Source organism: Protobothrops mucrosquamatus, unplaced genomic scaffold (assembly GCF_001527695.2).
Source record: "Protobothrops mucrosquamatus isolate PMUCROS unplaced genomic scaffold, P.Mucros_1.0 scaffold837, whole genome shotgun sequence".
Classification (NCBI taxonomy): Eukaryota; Metazoa; Chordata; class Lepidosauria; order Squamata; family Viperidae; genus Protobothrops; species Protobothrops mucrosquamatus.
This window is the reverse complement of record NW_015387093.1, coordinates 471520-491015: the sequence shown is the minus strand read 5'-3', so window position 1 is coordinate 491015 and position 19496 is coordinate 471520. Positions and strand designations below refer to the sequence as shown.

The following is a 19496-nucleotide window of genomic DNA, read 5'->3' as shown; positions in this document are numbered from 1 at the left end:
TTGCGGCATCCACATGATCGCATGATCAAAATTCAGATGCTTAGCAACTGACTTACATTTATGATGGTTGCAGTGTCCCGGAGTGACGTCATTGGCTTTTATGATCTTCTGACAAGCAAAGTCAACGGGGAAGCCAGATTCACTTAACAACCATGTTACTAACTCAACAACTGCAGTGATACACTTAATGACTATAGCAAGAAAGGTCATAAAATGGGATAAAAGTTACTTAACTGTCTTGCTTAGCAACTGTAGGGTCAATTGTGATTGTAAGTTGAGGACTACCTGTACTTTGCTGCTTTAATCCACAATGAAGGGTCTGAACTAGGCATGTCCAACTGTGGTCCATGGGCTGCATGAGGCCTACGACAGCTAGTAAAGATAATAAAAAATATTATTTATTTTATTATTATATATAATATTTTATACTATATATACTATATTATATATAATAATATATTATTAAACAAATATTATAATTTATTTAAAATATTACATAGTTTATTATTTATATGCATTAACTCTATTATATACTTTATATGCAACCCAAGACAATTTCTCCTCAATTAATGTGGCCAGGCAAGCCAAAAGGTTGGACAACCATGCTCTAGATTTTATGAAGGCTACAGGGCAGACCAAGTTGGCCAAAGCATATTTTATTTATTTATTTATTTAAATTTATTAGCTGCTCAACTCCAATGTATATTAGGTAATGGAGGGTGGTGATGCCTCCATTGTTACAGAAGGTAATCCTCTGCTAACAGGTCACTTGGATAGTGCAATGGGCAGTGTCTGAATTCAATAAATAAATAAAACAGGTGCTATAAGTGTTTGTGAGCATCATGTGCATTCACACACAGAGACGCCTAAGTGAAGACATGGGGTATCTAAATGCAGAATCACGTCAAGCAATACACTGATATAATTGGATTTTTACCATTGCCCTTCTTCACATGTACCGAGGGTATATAAAATACAGTGTTTATCCAACCAGAATGATGCCATTATATTTGTAAAACACTAAATATGTAACCTATCTGAGAAACTATAGATTTGGGCCAGTCACCATCTCTCAGCCCAACCTACCTTACAGGTCTGTTAGGTAAAAATGTGAGGCTAGAGTGCTAAATGTACCACCTTATTCCCCTGGAAGGAATATAGAGCACAAATCTAAACTGCAAAGAAAATTAAAAAATACCATTTTTTCACCTGTTATTTCATTTTTTCAGCCTATAAAGGGTGTCTACCTCATTCATATAAATGTCTAAATGGGAAATGTCCCAAAAAATTAAATCCAGAATGTGATGGTATAAAAGACTGTGAAGATGGATTTGATGAAATGAATTGTGGTAATGTATGAATATCTGAAAGGAGTTGTAATCATGGGGGGGAGGGGGGGTGTTCCTATATTTTTTTTCCCAGGGGATGCAAATTAAAGTCTGTACATATTCAGGATTGTATTGTACAATTCATAGGAAGTAATCAGCACCTCTCTTTTAGCATGTGGAAAGAGTCAGATAAAGAAATTCAGAATTGTTGGTGGTGAAGAATCTAGGCCTGGAAAGTGGCCATGGCAAGCAAGCTTGCACCTGGGAACATCTGGTCATATATGTGGTGGATCTGTAATTTCAAATCGGTGGTTGGTATCAGCTGCACATTGCTTTCAGGACTCTGAGTCTATAAGGTATGCATTATGTAATGCAAAGCATATATTACTGACAATACTAATGCAGACTATTGTAGTATGTTTATTTAACTATTGTTTAGCTCATAGACATCACATTCATATCTGTCTCTTCTCTGCCTCGCTCTTTATTTTAAACAAAAATTAAAAGGAAGCTGACATGTGGCAGTTCACAACAATAATAAAAACACAGACAATAAAAATAAGAAAAATGAGAAAACCAAGAGGCCTAACCCATCATCTCCATCTATTCATCAATACAACCTTACTATGCCAGAGCCTAATGGTAACCTTAACAGCTTCCTGGAAGAGTAAAAGGTCGAAGGCCTCCTAAATTCTAGGAGAAAGGTGTTCCACAAGGCAGAACTTGCTACAAAATAAATCCCCTTGATGACAACTTTTACTTGGAGAATTGTAATCTTTGTTTTTCAGATACTCCATAGCATCTGGCTGGACAGCATATATGGGTATTAAAAGCATAAACAAATACAGCAATAATCAAGCAGTAATGAGATCCATCAAAAGGATAATAGTCCATCCAAATTATGACCAATACGTCTCAGATTATGACATTGCGCTCTTGGAAATGGAGGCACCAGTATTTTTCACTGAGCTGGTTCAGCCCATATGTTTACTGAGCAGTCCTAGAGTATTTATTTATGGAGCTGTCTGCTATGTAACTGGCTGGGGAGCTGTAAAAGAAAATAGTACGTTCATTTCAAATTGCAAGTATCCCTAATCTGTTGTATCTTTTTGTGAATCATAACTGTCAGTTGCTTTGGAAATCAATTTCCATATAATGTTATGGATCTAATTAAACTTAATAGGATTAAGGAAAATCTATTGCAGTTCTGGAAACATATCCTTAGTTGATCGAGATAATTTCATAATGTTCTTAGCATGACATTACTTATGCCAGTTAGAAGACATATTTTTCATTTTGAAGAAATGTACAATTTCATTTATATTTAATTTATTTAATGTACCGTACCTATGTAAATGATTATAAAGCACGGGTGTCAAAGTTGCCGTGTCACATGCATTGCCGGAGCTGGAGTGGGCGCAGTCTCCGTATGATGCAACCGGCCTGTGGGCCGGCAGTTTGACACCCCTGATATAAAGGAACACAACATAGCAAAAGTTCAAAGATATAGGACAGATCTTGAGAGTTTTCATTGCAGTTTATGTTACAAAAATAATTCATTCCAGAAAAGTGAAGAAAGACCATCAACCAGTTTGAAATATATTCTGGACCACAATAATCAGTATCAGTGATGTATTATCAATTCCCACCTCCTTTTTAAAAAAAATTGGTACAAGTGGCAATCTACGTTTCAGATGTCTTAAAAATGGTTGATGTTCTTCACCTTTTGGAATGCTCTATTTGATTCCAACGACTGTAGAAACACATTGGGCATGCCTTGGACTCTTTTACCCTCTTTCAACAGATGGGTTTATTTCCTGGTTAATTTATGCTATCATTTGCAAATGAATGTAGCAAATGCTATACTTACACAATGTTTCTATCAATTTAGGTCAGCTTACAAAAACACTACAAGAAGCCAAAGTGAAAATCATTAACCAAAGTGTTTGCAACAAACTTTATGATTATCTAATTACATCTCAAATGCTCTGTGCTGGGAACCTTAATGGTGGTATTGATGCATGTCAGGTAAAGCCAAAAACAAAACTGTGTAAAGAAAACATGATTTATATGACTGCCTTTTAAATGAAATGATTAAAGAATACTTTGCACATATCTGTTTTGAAAGGAAAGGAAAACAAGTCCTGTGACTTGTCTGTCAGTAATATTTGCCTAAAAGGGTTATATTAGTAGAAGTTAAAAGGTGATGAATCAGTTCTGCGATATTATGTTAGTAAATAAATAATGTTTTTCTGATTTCACAAAATTAGGAAAAATGCAAAGACAGCTCACATCTAAATATAAGATGTTGACAATTATTTATAGAAATGGATGAAATATTATACACTAGAAAGATAGAAGCTTTTGCAGTTTCAGAATAGAGTAAGTCATAGAATCAACAGTTTCTTTGTGCATCAGGCAGATTACATTTGAAATGTTGGGTCAATTTTGAGCACATTTTGAGATCAGCATCGAGAAGCTGGACTGCATGTGGGGAAAAAACAACAAAGATTGTGAAAAACTAGAAACTAAATTAGATGAATAATGGCTTAAAGACCTGTGTTTGTTAATTTTGACTGAGAAGTGAAAAAGTGAAAAGAGATGGTCTTCAAAGATCTGAAAAGCAATTGTACTGAAAAGGAACAAAGGGTTTGTTTGTTTTCAAAAGCCAATAATGGCTTTTATTTTCATCCAGAGCTAATGGATGACAATAGAAAATAAGAAGGAATTTTAGGCCAAACTTTAGAAACATTGCAAATTTGTAATGCTGAAAGCAGTTTAATATAACAAACTGCTTGTGGAATAGGCTATTCTTTGTTAGACTTATCTGTCAAAATGCTATAGGGTATCTTGCATTGTCCGGGAAGTTGGACGACGTAATCTTCAGTAGAAATTCCCATTCTGTTAGTCAATAATACAAAATTAAATGTCACTATGTTTAGAATGTAATGAAACTATTTTTTTTTTCTAATAGCAGACTTCCGCCTTTCCTTTTAGGGTGATTCTGGAGGACCATTAGCCTGTTTAGGAAAAGGAAACAGATGGTACCTTACAGGCATTGTCAGCTGGGGTGAAGGATGTGCTCGAAAGAACCGCCCTGGAGTTTATACTAAGGTCATAGCATTTTATGAATGGATTCGTCAATACATAAACTAACAAATGGCTTAAAAGAAACCTGAAAGCATCCATACGTCCTTCAATTACTATGTACAAAATAAACTGTATAAAACAATTTTAAAAAGCAATTTGGATGTTTTTGTTTAATTTTTTTTTAAAAAACCTTAGTGTCATGTGTCTGATTAACGAAACACTTAAAAGGACTTTCAGGCATATTTTTCCTAAAAGCATTTATTAAGGTTACAGAGACGTCAGTACAGCATGGTGGAAATGCTTAGGTCTGGCTTCTCTTCCGTTACGCATAACATTCCAAGCATTTCCCATTCCCTTATTGTAGGGTCATGGTTCACATCTTCCAATCAACTTGGAAGATGTGATTTACTTCCGGTTTCTTTCTCCCGGGCTATCCTTATGCTCCTCCCTCTTTCCCAGTTGCTGGTTTAACTATATAAATACCAGACAGTTCTGCATATTGTCAAAGCAAGAATATACAGTATTTGCAGCGTTGACACTTAGCTTTTTTCACTAAATAATTATTTAATTAAGGCATGGGTAATTTTCACTATGTGGGTGTTCATGGTATTCTATCAGCAAGTATGGAAAAGAGGAGTAGGATTTTGTTGAATATTTCTTGGTTTGTTTTGTCTTCTGATTTTCATCTATTTTCACCTTGTTTTTGATATTTTCTCTTAAGATCATATCAGTAATCAATCACTGAGATACATATAGAACTTTGCCAAATACAATTATGCTGAAAGTGAAGGTCAATTTCTTTGGAACAGATGCTGGATACTGCTGACATCTCAGCATTCAGTCAGAGTTCCTTTTGGAGTTAGTTGGGTTGAACCTTGTTTCTTTAATCCCCTGGTAGATTTTCTTGCCATTTCTCTTCTATTCCACATTGCTAATATGCAAATGTTAACTGTAACAAATAATAAATTGGACAGAAACACCCAAAATTGGAGCAATAGCTCAAGTGCATACCCATAAACCTACAGGTAGTCCTTGCTTCATTTAATGACAGTTCAAAGTTACAATGGCCTCAGAAAAAGTGACTTATGATCCATCATCGAAGTTATGACTGTCACACCACCTATAGTCATGTGGTTGCAATTTGGGCAGTTTCCAAATACTGTTTCTTGTCCTGCACTCTGGTGCTTTGGAGAATAGTTTGACCCCCTCTTCTTTGTGGCAGCCCTTCAAATACTGGAATACTGCTATCAAGTCGCCCCTGTTTCTTCTTTTCTTTAGACTAGCCAAATCCAAGTCCTGTAGCCATTCTTTGTATCTTTTAGTTTCCAGGCCTTTGATAATTTTAGCTGCTCTTCTCTGAACTTTTTCCAAGGTCTCAACATCTTTTTTGTAGTACGATAACCAAAATTGGTTTAAGTATTCCAGGTGTGGTCTTACTAGGGTTTTATAAAGCAGTACTAACACTTTGCGTGATCTTGATTCTATGCCTGTGTTTATACAACCCAGGATTGTGTTAGCTTTTTTGGCGGCCGCTGAATACTGCTGGCTCATAGTCAAGTGCTCATCCACTAGGACTCCAAGGTCCCTCTCACAATTACTGTTTTTGAGCCAGGTCTCGCCTAATCTGTACTTGTACCTTTGATTTTTCCTGCCTAAACGTAAAACTTTACTTTTCTTCACATTAAAATTCATTTCCTCTCAATCATCTGTATGGCCTTAGCAGGCAGGCAGGAGTAGCAATTGTTATTTTAAAACAAAAGATACATATTAGCAAAACATTGATTAAAATAATAAAAGGAATAATGAATCAGTGACTGGCTCGAGAATCTATCTTTTCAAAATATATATAGATGTCATGCATCATATAATACTTACTCTAAAGTTTAGGATTGTTCTGTTAACTTCTGCAAAACTTTGTTCTTTATTATTATTTATTATTTTATTTATTATTCTCTTAGCTGTTAAATGCAACCAACGCTATTTATGAATTCTTAGTTTCATACAGACACAGAGTAATATAGATGCCATACTTTTGCTACATACTTCATACTTTTGCTCTTAATGAAACTTCCAGCTACACTTCCATATATATAGTTATCAAGAGTTGCAGTTCCAGTGGTGGGATTCAGCCCGTTCGCACCACTTCGACAGAACCAGTAGCTAATTTTTTGTGGCCCAGGCCCAGAATGGACTTCTGGAAGCAGCATCCACGCAGAGAACCGATTGTTCACATATTTGAATTCCACTACTGTGCAGTTCTATCTGCAGGAATATCTTGCCAAAGTAACACTCATGTTCTCATGCTTACCTGATTAGACTACTGCAATGTGCTAGCTTCAAAGGCATCTCAGAACCTATAGTTTTGTTAAAATGTAGTTGTCTGCATTTTAACTTTCATAATGTACCAGGAGCAGATAATATCTGTGATACATTTATGTTTCTGAATATAATCTGAAATACTTGTTTGATCAGGTGTCAAATGTCTAGAGGTCCACCTTTTTAAAAACAGAGTCAACATTCTTCTCTCTCTCTCTCCCCCTCTCTCTCTTTTTCTCTCTCTCTCTCTCCCTCCCTCCCTCCCTGTATTAGAGAACAGCCTTTCCTTAGTGATTTGATTGCCATCTAGCTCAGCGGTTCTCAACCTATGGGTCGCGACCCCATTTGGGGTCGATCGACCATTTCACAGGGGTCGCCAAGCAAGGCTGTCCGCCATTTTTTTCCCCTTTTCCGGCGGATGCCTTACCTCCCTTGAGCTGGGCCAGCTGGTGGTCGGCCTGCTTCGTCTCTGCCACTTGCCAGCTACGCCTCGGCCGGCGCAGGGGGCGGAACCACGCATGTGCGGCGCTCCCGGGCAGGGAAAGTCCTCGACTTACGACCTTCGACTTACGACCGGTTTAGTCCTCGACTTACGACTGGTTTAGTCCTCGACTTACGACCAGTTTAGTCCTCAACTTACGACCGGTTGGGGGTCGCGGCATTAAAAAGGTTGAGAACCACTGATCTAGCTGGTTAAGATAAGATGTCTGAAGAGCTTTTTTCAACTGTTCCCTAGTGAAAAAAGGTTCACTTCTAGTCTATCTCTATTTCAATCATTTTATTTTATTTCAATCATTCAACCATTTTATATGACCATCCACCTTCCATATTTGACTCTGGGTGGCTAAGCAAGTTTTAAAAATTGTTCAATCAATAAGAGAGAGAGAAAAAAAGAAAGAAACAGGGACCAAGGACAACTAAGATACTACAGCAATAATAATAATAAAAATAAAATAATAAAATAATAATAATAATAATAATAATAATAATAATAATAATAATAATAATAATAATAATAATAATAATAATAATAATAATAATAATAATAAACCCTAGCAAATACTACTTAGGTCAGTTAAATTCCCAGCCACCAATTTGGAAAAAATAGCTTGGCTTTGACAGATTTTTTTTTTAATTGCCTGTTAGCTTTGACACTACTGTTAGCTTTGACAGAAATGGCTCTAATTTGTTCTCACCAAATTCTGCAGCTGTGAAAAATTACACCAATATATTAAGGAGATGGTATTATTCCATTTTATTTTTCCCAATTTTGCCGCTGATGCTTGCAGCAACTAGGTCTTCCTATGAAACCCAGAATTTTGGTCTGAGTGATTGATTGTAAATCCAATGAATTTAAGAGAATTTTCTTCCAAGTAATTGTCCATAAGCTTTTAGCCAAATTCATGCATGCCTTCCCAAGCAAGTGCCATTGAGTTTAAGAAACTGTGTCACATAAATTCAGGGAATTAGTTAATAAAAGTTGGTGTAGAATTTCATATCTTTGTTAGGGAAAAAAAAACCCATTAAATTGCCATTAAACAAAAAGCTGTTACTCTAAACTAAATGTGTCTAAATATCTATGGAGATTCTCAACCATCCATGTTATGGTTGTCCCAAAGGTACTTTTCCAAAAGGCAACTGTACTTTCTTTTCTTTTTTTTCCTTGAAAACTTTTGGCTTCTTATCAGTTCTGACTGAATGGTGGGGAACGGAAGGATTTATAGAGAGCCAACGACTTTTTTGATGAGAAGCAAAACGCTTTCAAGGAAAAAATAAGGAAAACCCAGTTGCCTTTTGGAAAAGCACTTTTTGGGGGATTGAATTTGTCTGCCTTTAAGCTGCAGTCCCATTGACCCTTGCTTCTAATTTTTTTATTTCTAATGTTAAAATTATCATTTTTCAGTGCTTTTGTTTTAGCCTAGCAAAGGCGTGACCTTTCGTTTTGTCATTCCACTAAAGACTGAGTCGCTTCGATTAAGCTACCTGCTGTATAGAAGGCGGTCGAACCGGAAAATTCAGTCTTGCGCAATTTGTGAGCGAAAGGTTGCTTTTTGGACTCGATAGAAAGAACGGGAGGTTCCTTCTTTCCTTACTGATTTTTTTACTGGCATCTTGGAAAACCTTTACCGGACATTGCATCGTTTTATTCGTTTTACCGTCAAATCATCCCTGATTCATGGCAACCCTGGCGCCCAAATCTATTTTTCGCTTTTATTTTCTTCCACTTTCTCTATCAGCGGAATCGAGTCTGGACATGTAAGGGAAACTCAGTTATTTCCCCGTTCACGTAGCCGATGATCTTGAAAAAACTAAGTCAACCATGGAAGCAGGGAATGGCCTTGTTCCCGCGCAAAATCAGCCGGGCATTGAGTTACGCCGAAAAGACGAAGAAAGAGGGGAAGAAAGAGGGGAGCTTCTGCAGCAAGAAGCCCCTCGCGCCGCCGAGGTAAGCCACTGCGTGCTTCGCTTCTTCTTTTTTATTTTTGGAAAGTTTTATTTTTTTGTTTGTTCCCAAAAACAAAACAGGAAATTACTTGATCAGCGTCCCGTTTAGCGCAAGAAGTAATTTACTCGGAGTTATTGAGCCTGGGAAATTTACAGTAATTCTAACGCTGTATGGGGGGGGCGGGGCGGGGGGGAGTTATGAAATCTACTGGGAACCAACAGGGTGTGGATGAGTCAATTCTGTGTCTACGTGTAGTATCGAGGCAACTATTTACACTCTCACCATGCTGCTCATGTTAGGTTTAATTTGCAATCGGAGGATATATATTTATTTCGCTAGTTAACAGTGTTTCTCAACCTGGGCAACTTTAAGATGGATGGACTTCAACTCCCAGAATTCCCCAGCCAGCAAAGCTGGCTGGGGAATTCTGGGAGTTGAAGTCCATCCATCTTAAAGTTGCCCAGGTTGAGAAACACTGCGCTAGTAGAATAGTGCACATCTTTGTTAACCAGAGGCACTTTTCTAAGCTCTGACATTTTAACTGTGTTGGACTGCAGGGTCATGTCAAAGTGATTCACTTATCTCCCATTAAGCCAGAAGACAAGCAACTATTCTAGTTCTTCCCCACATCTGTCATAATAGTAATTATTTAGCTTATAGGCTTAGAAAGATAAGAACATATTCAGTGTCTATGCTCCTTTTTTCTGAGAGTTCAAGGTGGCTTCACAGACAGTTTCCCCTTGTTTTATCTTAGAAGACTAACCCTATAAGGTAGGCAGCTCGAGAATGGGCGACTGGTCCAAGATTACCAGAAAACTGCAGGACAGAGTCAGGACTTCTACCCCAGTCTCTTAGCTGCTTCAAGCCACAAGCTGAAGCAATTTGTGGTCCTGGTTCTAAATCAGGTGCCAGCCTAGAAAGCAGGAAGGTGTGAGTTCTAGTCCTGCCTTAGGCATGAAAGCCAGCTGGGTGACTTTGGGTCAGTCACTCTCTCTCAGCCCACCCCACCTCACAAGTTGTTGTGGGGAAAATAGGTGGAAGGAGTATTAGGTATGTACATCACCTTGAGTTACTTCTATTATAAAGTAATACCGGTAATAATAAAGGTGGGGAAAAAAATCAAATAAATTAATGAAATAAAATACATTCTCATTCTTATGGTCTTTCTTTATAGTTATCCCATTGAAAAAGATGAAACCGTGTCCCTCCGACACTTTCTTCAAAGTTGCAAGACTTTGATTTGTATTACACCTGTTATTGCTCAAACTGACTGCAGTTGATTTTTACTTATTTCCAAGGAGTAAAAAGAAAATTGGCTAGAGTAGGATTAGTATTAAATGTTGGATTAGGTTAAGCCAATACTAGTGTTGCTCAGAATGTTAATAGTCTAGCAAGCTTGATTCCTATTGCTTATTAGAGCTGAAGTTAGGATGTCTCTTTTTTGATTTTTAAATATATCTTCTCCCTTTTCTTATTGTTTTCCATAAAGCCTTTTGTCTTATTTAATTTTTTCAATCCTGTTCGATGCATGTTATCATTTCTGTTTTGTTGAAACTTTGAAAAACTGTTTCTAGACATTGTTGATCACACTGGGATGAGTGGAATAATTAACTGACTTAGTATGATACAGTATGTTCCTTATTGGGGGAAAATACTCAATACTACTCAATATTTCCTTATTGAGTAGTACTATGCTTGCTTTGAATATCAAAATATTCCAGGTTCTTTTATTAAGGAACTAGGTAGTCCTGGCTAAAACCTTGGTTTAAAACATTGGAAGTCATATCAGTCAGCAAAGATGTGTTCAGAAATGTGGAACAATGGTGTAGTGAAAAACACCTTCCTTTGTTCCATCAAGATTATGGAGTATATCTGGTTGAATATTTTAAACTTAAGAATATAAATATGCTTTTCATTTTTTAATTCTTTTGTATCTTTAGGAGACAAGCAGCCTAAAATCACCTTCTTCAATTATTTTTTGGAAATGCAAACTCTGGATGATTATAACATCTGTTTTTCTATTGTTGATCTTTGTGATCATTTTAAGTTTAATTTTGTATTCAGGTTTGTACTCTTTATGGATGTGATTTTATATCTCTATATATAATTAGGTCAAAAGATTGGGGATGGGAATGAATTAATTAATTAATATTTTTATTACGGCTACTGACAGAATTGTAAAGAAACACTTTAATAATAAAGTGGAATTAAAAAGGGAATACAGTTTATAAGATATTTTCTTTTTTCTAATATTGACACATATTATCCAAACATAAAACATAAACTTTCCTTAATTACGTAAAACAATAAAAATAAAAACAAAGAGAAAAGAACACATACATAAAATAACACTAGCGCAAAGGTTATTTTTTTAAAATAAGGCAAAATAAACTTTAAAGCAAATATATATTGCATGTATGTGTATGTGTATATATGAGAAAGCATTCTAATACCACCCTATCTATTTTTGTTAACATTAAACTGACCCAATGGTGCCAATTACTTTTAAGTATTTATTAAGTTATTTGCTGGAGATCAAGTTCCATTCTCAACTCTCCCATTATTTTGTAATATATCCCGTAATACGAAATCATTAATAAAATCAGAAAAGAGAAGCGGTTTCTATCCATTAAAAACCAATTTTTATTTAGAACCCACTCCTCAACAGAACACAGTCCAGCCATAAGATGAAGATAAGGGAATCCCTGCAGATTTTATTCTGCTAGTCGTTGCCGACCATAGAGGGCAGTGCTCATCTCCATTTTATGGCCATTGAGCCAGTGCTTTCTGAACACATTTCCACTCTCATGTTGCCTGCATGATGTCACAGAGCGCTGTTACCTTTCCACCAAAGTGATACTTATTTATCTACTTGCATTTGCATGCTTTCGAACTGCTAGATGGGCAGGTGCTGGAGCAGGAACAGGAATTCATCCTGTCATGTGGCGCTGAGGGCTTGAAACTGGGCTGCCGGCTTTCCAGCTGACAAGCCCAGCATCTTAACCACTGAGCCACCGTACTGCCCCCCCAGCCATAATACAATAATATATAAATATTTATAAATTTATAAATATAAACATATAAAACCACAATGAAAATAAACTTTACAGATAATTTTGCAATATAGAAAACCTACAATCATCATCAGTATCTGCTCACAAACACTTCCACCAGTCACCTTTACAAAATACAGAATAGATCCAAGAATGCGTGGAATCTTAAGTGAAGGGGAGGGAAACAATTCAAATCAAGGACCCAGGTTCGGAAATATATGTAAATGAGAAGGAGTAGCAAGCAAAAAGGAGTGAAAACAAGCCTCTGTCTTGTTGATTGCATATAAATAGGATCATTCCAAGACAGGAACTGGGAAAGGTAATGGGAAGCAGCTAAGCACACAAAGAACACCCTCCAGTTTATTATGAAATCAAATGAAGATTTTTAAAAGTCCAACCCAACTTTGGGTTAACCCAGTGATGGCGAGCCTTTTAGAGACCGAGTGCCCAAACTGCAACCCAAAACCCACCTGTGCATCGTTGGGTGCCGGGTGGGTGTGGCCAATTGGGTGGGCGTGGCTGCGGTGGTAACGGCAGACTGGGTGGGACTAAAAAGTTCAATCAATCAATTCCAACTTTGCCAGATCTTTTTTTTTCCCCGTGAAAAGTTGAAATTGACTGATTGATCGAACCTTTTTTTTTTTGTACACAGTGGCGGAGGCCTAAAGCAAAAAGGTTTTATAAAACCCAGCTGAAGGCCTAGGACTGGGGCGGCAGCGCACGTGCCCACAGAGAGGGCTCTGAGTGTCACCTCTGGCACCCGTGCCATAGGTTCGCCACCACTGGGTTAACCTCTTTAATACCAAACCCACTACCATGGACAGTGTTCTTTTTATAGTCAGAATGCAGATAGATGACGCAATATCTATGGCACTGGGAGGAGCTTTAGAAGATCTTTAGAAGATAATAGGCAATTATTACCTATAATAGCTTCTCTTCCAGTTAGTAATTATTTAGATAATGGGCAAGCTGCTTCTCCACATGGCAACTTTTACTTATTCTCCAAATTCTAATTTTAAAAAAAGTGTTGACTTCTGGTTTGGATGAAATAAAAGACTCTGAGTTCCTATGGTCGTATTTAGGCTATGTGCCTGAATTATTAACTAATTTATCCCCTTTTGTTATTTTAGTGGTTTACATAGATGAAGATGAATATTGGGATTCTGAATTAATTGCAGGTGGTGAACAACACAATTTCTTTGGAAGAGCAAACATTAAATGTTCAAATTCTAATGTGCTACTCTCAGAATCTGCATATGATGTGTTTTCTAAAAATCTTAATAAGAGGGTAAGTTCATTTTAGCTATGTAGAACTGCCTTACGACTGTTGTGAAATTAAAACATTGGTGGAATGGACTCTTAGACTTATCATCAGAGATACTATATACAAAATAATTCTTTCGTTGAGTATTTTCTTTCACTATTAAAACAGACTATTCTTTTTTTTATTGTTAGACAGCTAAAACCTATCTGTAGGCTATAATGTAATATATTTGGGTTAGATGTTTGCCCTTTGAGTATTAGACATGATATGTAAGGGAAAATAGCATTTTACTTATTAAGAAGCTGAAGCTTTTTATATATAAAGTGAAAAGTGAATATTTGCCTTAGGAAAAGAAAATCAGATTTTAGTCTAGTAAATAAAAAAGTGAAATCTAGATTTTCAAATTAATTAAAAGTGTACATAGCTCTAAGTTAATTGCAAACCAAATGAGAGGGTTCTTTCCATGTTGTCTAAGACTGATGATGATTAATGTTTTTTTCTCTCAAGCTTAAGGATGTATACAGTTATTCACCTGCATTGGGGAGATATTTTATCTCATCTGAAGTTATTTCCTTCAGGTACGAAGGGTAACAAAACCCCATATGTTTAATTATGCAATTTTAGGAAAAGAATTTCCTCTTGGTTGTCATGTGTGGGCTGGGAAAATAAAAGAAAGATGGAATGAAAAAGGACTTTCTATGCAGTATGTTGAAATGCAATCATTATTTATGCTAATGAGCATTTTATTTCAGCCATAATTTCAGAAGTCATAGTATAGTATATCTATCCCCACTTGTATCCTGTTCATGACTATAGTCCAGTGGTTCTCAACCTATGGGTCGGGACCCCATTTGGGTCGATCGACCATTTCACGGGGGTCGCCAAGCAAGGCGGTCCGCCATTTTTTTCCCCCTTTTCCGGCGGGTGCCTTACCTCCCTTGGGCTGGGCCAGCTGGTGGTCGGCCTGCTCCGTCTCTGCCGCTTGCCAGCTACGCCTCGGCCGGCGCAGGGGGCGGAACCACGCATGCACGGCGCTCCCGGGCAGGGAAAGTCCTTGACTTACGACCGGTTGGGTAGTCCTCGACTTACGACCGGTTTAGTCCTCGACTTACGACCGGTTTAGTCCTCGACTTACGACCGGTTGGGGTCGCGGCATTAAAAAGGTTGAGAACCACTGCTATAGTCAATCACAGTATTCTACATGAGTCAGTAAATTGTAGAGAACTCCAGCAGTGTTTAGTGGTTATTGAACTTGTTCAGTCTTTTTTACCTTTTAACTGAACAATATTGAGCAAGTGAGAAATTTGTCCAATATGAAAGGTTTAAAGAATCCAACGTCCTGCTAAATTGCTCCTGTAAGAAATAAATTAGACATTTTTTAAAATACTGGTTTTTTTCTTCAGCTTTTCCATCCTACTTGTATAGTGAGAAGGAATACAGTATATATTTGATTCACACATGTCATCCAGTAGATACTATTTGAAGCCATGACTGTGAGAAAATGCTTTGGGTTCATGCAGAGCTTCAGCCCTTTGATTCTGAAAGAATATGTCAATGAGTCTGGATCTCAAGAGACTTCAAACTTGCAGGCCTAGCCTAATAGACCTCCTTTTGACCATGCTCCAGTGAACAAAAATGTTGAGTTTTATTGTGAAAAATAATTGATATTGGAAGCTACCATAAGAATCAAGTTGTTTGAAATTTCTGAAATCAATTTGCATATCTTGTAAAAATGAACTGCATCCATTTTCCATAGACATACTGTACATTGATAACTGTAGTACCACCTGTGGGGAATAAGGAAAATGACTTTGACAGACATAAACCAAATCCATTAGTTAAGTGATAGGAAGAAGAACATATTTTAAGTCAAAAACAAGCAGTAAACAAAAGTAAGTGGCTGAGACATCTCCCTAATTTACCTGTGTAAAGAAGGGGAGGGAGCACAACACAATCAGACTTGTGATATTCTATTATTATAGCTACTGCCAATAAAAATAGCCTTAGCTTTCATTTATTCTTGGTCTATGTTACCCAGTGGTACATATAGCAACATATTTTTTGAAAAACACTTAAAACATGTGAAGTGAAAACCTTACAAACATGGCGGAATTGTTTTCTAACTGTGAGGTTTTCGATGCTCTCTGAGCTTGGTTGTTTTCCTGAAAACGTTTCATTACCAAGCTAGGCCACTTCATCATAATGATGTTACCTCATTTGGTAATGAAATGTTTGCAGGAAAACAACCAAGCTCAGAGATCACCAAGGACCCCATAGTTAGAAAACAATTCCGCCATGATGTTTGTAAAGTTTTCACTTCCCATGTCTTAAGTGTTTTTCAAAAATATGTTGTTACTAGCTGTACCCGGCCACGCGTTGCTGTGGCTCAGTCTGGTTAAATGGAAAAGAAAGAAAAGAGAAAGCACACGTTTCTAATATGTTTAATTTCACAATGCTTGTAAAAGAAAAAAATAAAGTATACTCACGAAATGAATGCTACGGTAAACGACACAGCTCAATTCCAACGCAATGTCACACGAAATAATTAAATCAAAATGAAAATAAATCGAAATCTATGAAAATTCAATTTAACAATGCAATCGGAAACATTGAAATGGAATCGTAAAATTGGAAATTTGGAAATCATAAATGGATCGTAAATCGGAAACATTGAAATGGAATCGTAAAATCGTAGCGTGTGTTGCTTTTACGTCCAACAGATGGCGCTGTTTTTCAAAAAAAGCATGTTTTTACCTGTCACAGGTGTGACATCTATATAATAGTAGGTATCATCGAAATCGATGGACGAACAACAACAGTAGGTATATAAAAACATGCGCGTATTCGAATGCAACGTTGTATCAAAATTTCAAAGCAATCGGTGAAGAACTTTCGGAGATTTAAGATTTTGAACAAACGAACATTTACATTTTTATTTATATAGATATGTACCACTAGGTAACATAGACCAAGAATCAAGGGAAGCTAAGGCTATTTTTATTGGCAATAGCTATAACAATAGAATACCACAAGTCTGATTGTGTGGTGCTCCCTCCCCTTCCTTTACACAGGTAAATTAGGGAGATGTCTCAGCCACTTTTGTTTACTGCTTGTTTTTGACTTAAAATATGATCTTCTTCCTTTGTAAGGCAGTTCAAGCCTGAGCTACAAGTATTCTCTTCCATTTGGCATTTCATTCTCACTTCCTATCATTCCTTCAGTGGAGAAAACAATACAGCATCATACTACTTGCGATTCTTGGTGCCACCTGAGAGTGCTGACTTCATGAAGTATAGAATGAATGAGGAGTTTGTAATGAATATTTTAAGACAAAATATATATGACAAGCAAAGCATCCCTGACTTGGATATACCTGAATGTGCAGATATAATACTTGATCCATCTTCTGTTACAATAAAATGTAAGTGCTGAAGAAAGTGAATAATAAGTTCATGTACTTTTTTAAGAAAAAAAAAAATTAAAGGACATATACTCTGCTAATTTGTGACCTCTGGTCCAATATCCTAGGAACTATAAATTTGCTTCTCTGAGCTTGGTAACAGATTCTAAACAACGAGACAATCGGTTCCCATCCTGCATTCATATTTGTGACTAAGCTTTCAAATGCCAAGAAATGCAGATATTTGGGACCCTTAAAAAAACACAAAGGCAGGGAAAGGAGATGGAGTTTTGAACTCTGAGTGCCAAGATGACCTGTAGTACGGAAAGTCTTAAGTCTGCCTAGACCTGTTCACATCTCTGTTGCAAGGGAAATTTAATCCAGTCTTGATGCTTTATTAATAATAGAAGGGGACAATTTAAAAGAAAGGCATTTTTAAAAGCACTGAAATTTTGTCTCCTTTACTTGTCACTTATACTATTGTTGTTGTTATTGGTTTGTTTTATCTCACCTACTGGCTGAGAAATACTTCTAAATGAATTTCCAATATATAAAACAATATTCTAATTTGTTCTCTTTAATGGTTATAATTGCTGATTTAAATTACTAAATAATATTTTATAAACCTAAGAGATAGTTTTTAGTGTTAAGGATCTATACCTAACATTACATAACAATTGGTAAGTGTGTGTGTGTGTGTGTGTATGTATTACCTTGAGTGTTTTTTGATGCACCCTGTCAGCCCAAATATGGGAGGAAGAAATCTTTTTATTTATTTGGGCCGGCAGGGTGCATCAAAAAACACTCAAGGTAATTCTCTTCCCCTGTTCTCTTCCCTCCCTGACACAACTGACAAAGTGAGAAAGAACCTGTGGCCTAGAGGTTAACAGAGCTGCCTAATGTGCAAGGAGCCCAGGTTCAAATCTCAGAAGGATATGTCTGGCTGATGAGTCTCCCTTAATTCTATGTATGTATGTATGTATGTGTCTGTGTGTGTGTGTGTGTGTGTACACACACACACACACACTGTATATATATATATGGTGGATGTAATTTACGTGATATAATTTACGTGATATAAACATATTAATAATGAATACTTTTAGAAGTGTTTTCTTTTTCATACTTTTGAAATGCTTATATTTTTTGTTTTATAGTAATATAAACCATCAATACAGGTGGAAGAATTGAATACAGATTTCAAGAGTGACTTTGGAGGACTCCTCTAATCTTCTTATGAATTTTTATATTGCAAAAGCAGAAAAATATGGCTGTATCAAGCAATTGCACACTTACAAATTCAAATTTAGCACAACAGTATAGACTCCTTGAACAACAATCAGAGCATAATATAGTACAAGAAACTGAAGCAACAATTTTATAAGAAGACAAATGTTCCAGATCGCAGATAAGTAAAATCCTATTCAGTATAGAGACTTCTTTTTGGTGAAATAACAAGAAGGACCTTTTCTTCATTTTTTGAACTCAAGTCAGCTAAATCAAATAAAATCAAGTTATAAAACAACACCCACAATTGTATAGAAATGTTGCTTTTATTATTGCTTATTATTTTTGTTACAATGTGCGTTGCTTTGAGAGTGTTGGCTTTAATAATTCATAACAAAATTGATTGCTAATCACACTAATTCTAATGTGTAAAATACAGTAGGGATGGACAAGTCTGTCAGTTTTACTTTCATTTGTATATATTTTACAGTAATTCCAATTTTTTTTCAATAAAAAAAAAAGGTAATTCCCTAGCAAATATAGATATTTGCTTTTTGCTATATAATTTTAAATTGTTTGTACCCGACAGATTATTAGGAACAAGATATTTCTTCTTTGGAAGGACCTTTTTTATCTGCTTCCCTATTAATGTTAAAGATGAAGAGCTTGGTTTGCAATTTTTTAAAATTGAAAACTCCCTAATTCAGCAATATTCCACATTCCATATATTTGTCAGATTGACATTGCAAGAGTTCTTGTAACTGACATTGCAAGATTTATGTCCTCAAAAATAAGATTGGGTGTCCACAGCAATCCTTGCATCTGAAGATGTCAATAAATCCCCTGTGCCAAAGAAAAAAACGGTGACATAGTTTTCCCAATTGCATGAATATTGCTTGATTTTTTTCTTTCCACACTCTTCCCCATATATATTTTGTATTCAGTTTCTCTTGCTATTCCCAATGTTGAGTCTCCCCAGCTATTGTTGAAGTGATATAAAGCCTATCTTCATGATTCTGTTAAATCAGTCCAGAAATCTTTGGATGACACCATTAATTGCTGCTGAGAAACTTGCTATTCGGGCCTTATGTTTGTATCTGGCTTTGTACCTGCTTTGTATATCCGTATCTGCTTTTACTTTGGTTCTCTCTTACATTTCCTCAGACTGGCATGTTCAAAGTAGACTTTGGACCTTTTTTTCAGTAAAGCTACTGTATGGACAAATTATCTTTCAAAGCAAACATTTACTCAGGGTGGATTCCCATAGGTGGGAATTTCCTTTCAGTGTGAATTCTTCAGAGATGGGGGCTTTCCTTCTATCGCAGCAGGTGAAACAAATGCTAATTCCTCCCTTCCTCACCTCCTGTAAATT

At 36.4% G+C, this 19496-nt stretch overlaps 2 protein-coding genes across 2 annotated transcripts in view; both read left to right on the top strand.

Moving 5' to 3' along the window:
* LOC107290134 (suppressor of tumorigenicity 14 protein homolog) overlaps nucleotides 1-4484 on the top strand; it is an 18599-nt gene extending 14115 nt beyond the window's left edge. The window contains exons 10-14 of the mRNA XM_015818991.1: nucleotides 1230-1349; nucleotides 1501-1684; nucleotides 2117-2391; nucleotides 3220-3356; nucleotides 4326-4484. Coding sequence (XP_015674477.1) covers nucleotides 1230-1349; nucleotides 1501-1684; nucleotides 2117-2391; nucleotides 3220-3356; nucleotides 4326-4484 — 875 coding nt within the window. The remainder of the gene's footprint in view (nucleotides 1-1229; nucleotides 1350-1500; nucleotides 1685-2116; nucleotides 2392-3219; nucleotides 3357-4325) is intronic.
* A 4314-nt stretch (nucleotides 4485-8798) lies between these two features.
* Nucleotides 8799-18608, top strand: CUNH3orf52 (chromosome unknown C3orf52 homolog). The gene is made up of 6 exons (XM_015818989.1): nucleotides 8799-9180; nucleotides 11121-11244; nucleotides 13364-13521; nucleotides 14005-14075; nucleotides 16719-16918; nucleotides 18055-18608. Exons 1-6 carry the CDS (start codon nucleotides 9055-9057, stop codon nucleotides 18060-18062), a joined length of 687 nt encoding a protein of 228 aa, XP_015674475.1. The 5' UTR covers nucleotides 8799-9054; the 3' UTR covers nucleotides 18063-18608.
* The last annotated feature ends 888 nt before the right edge of the window (nucleotides 18609-19496 follow it).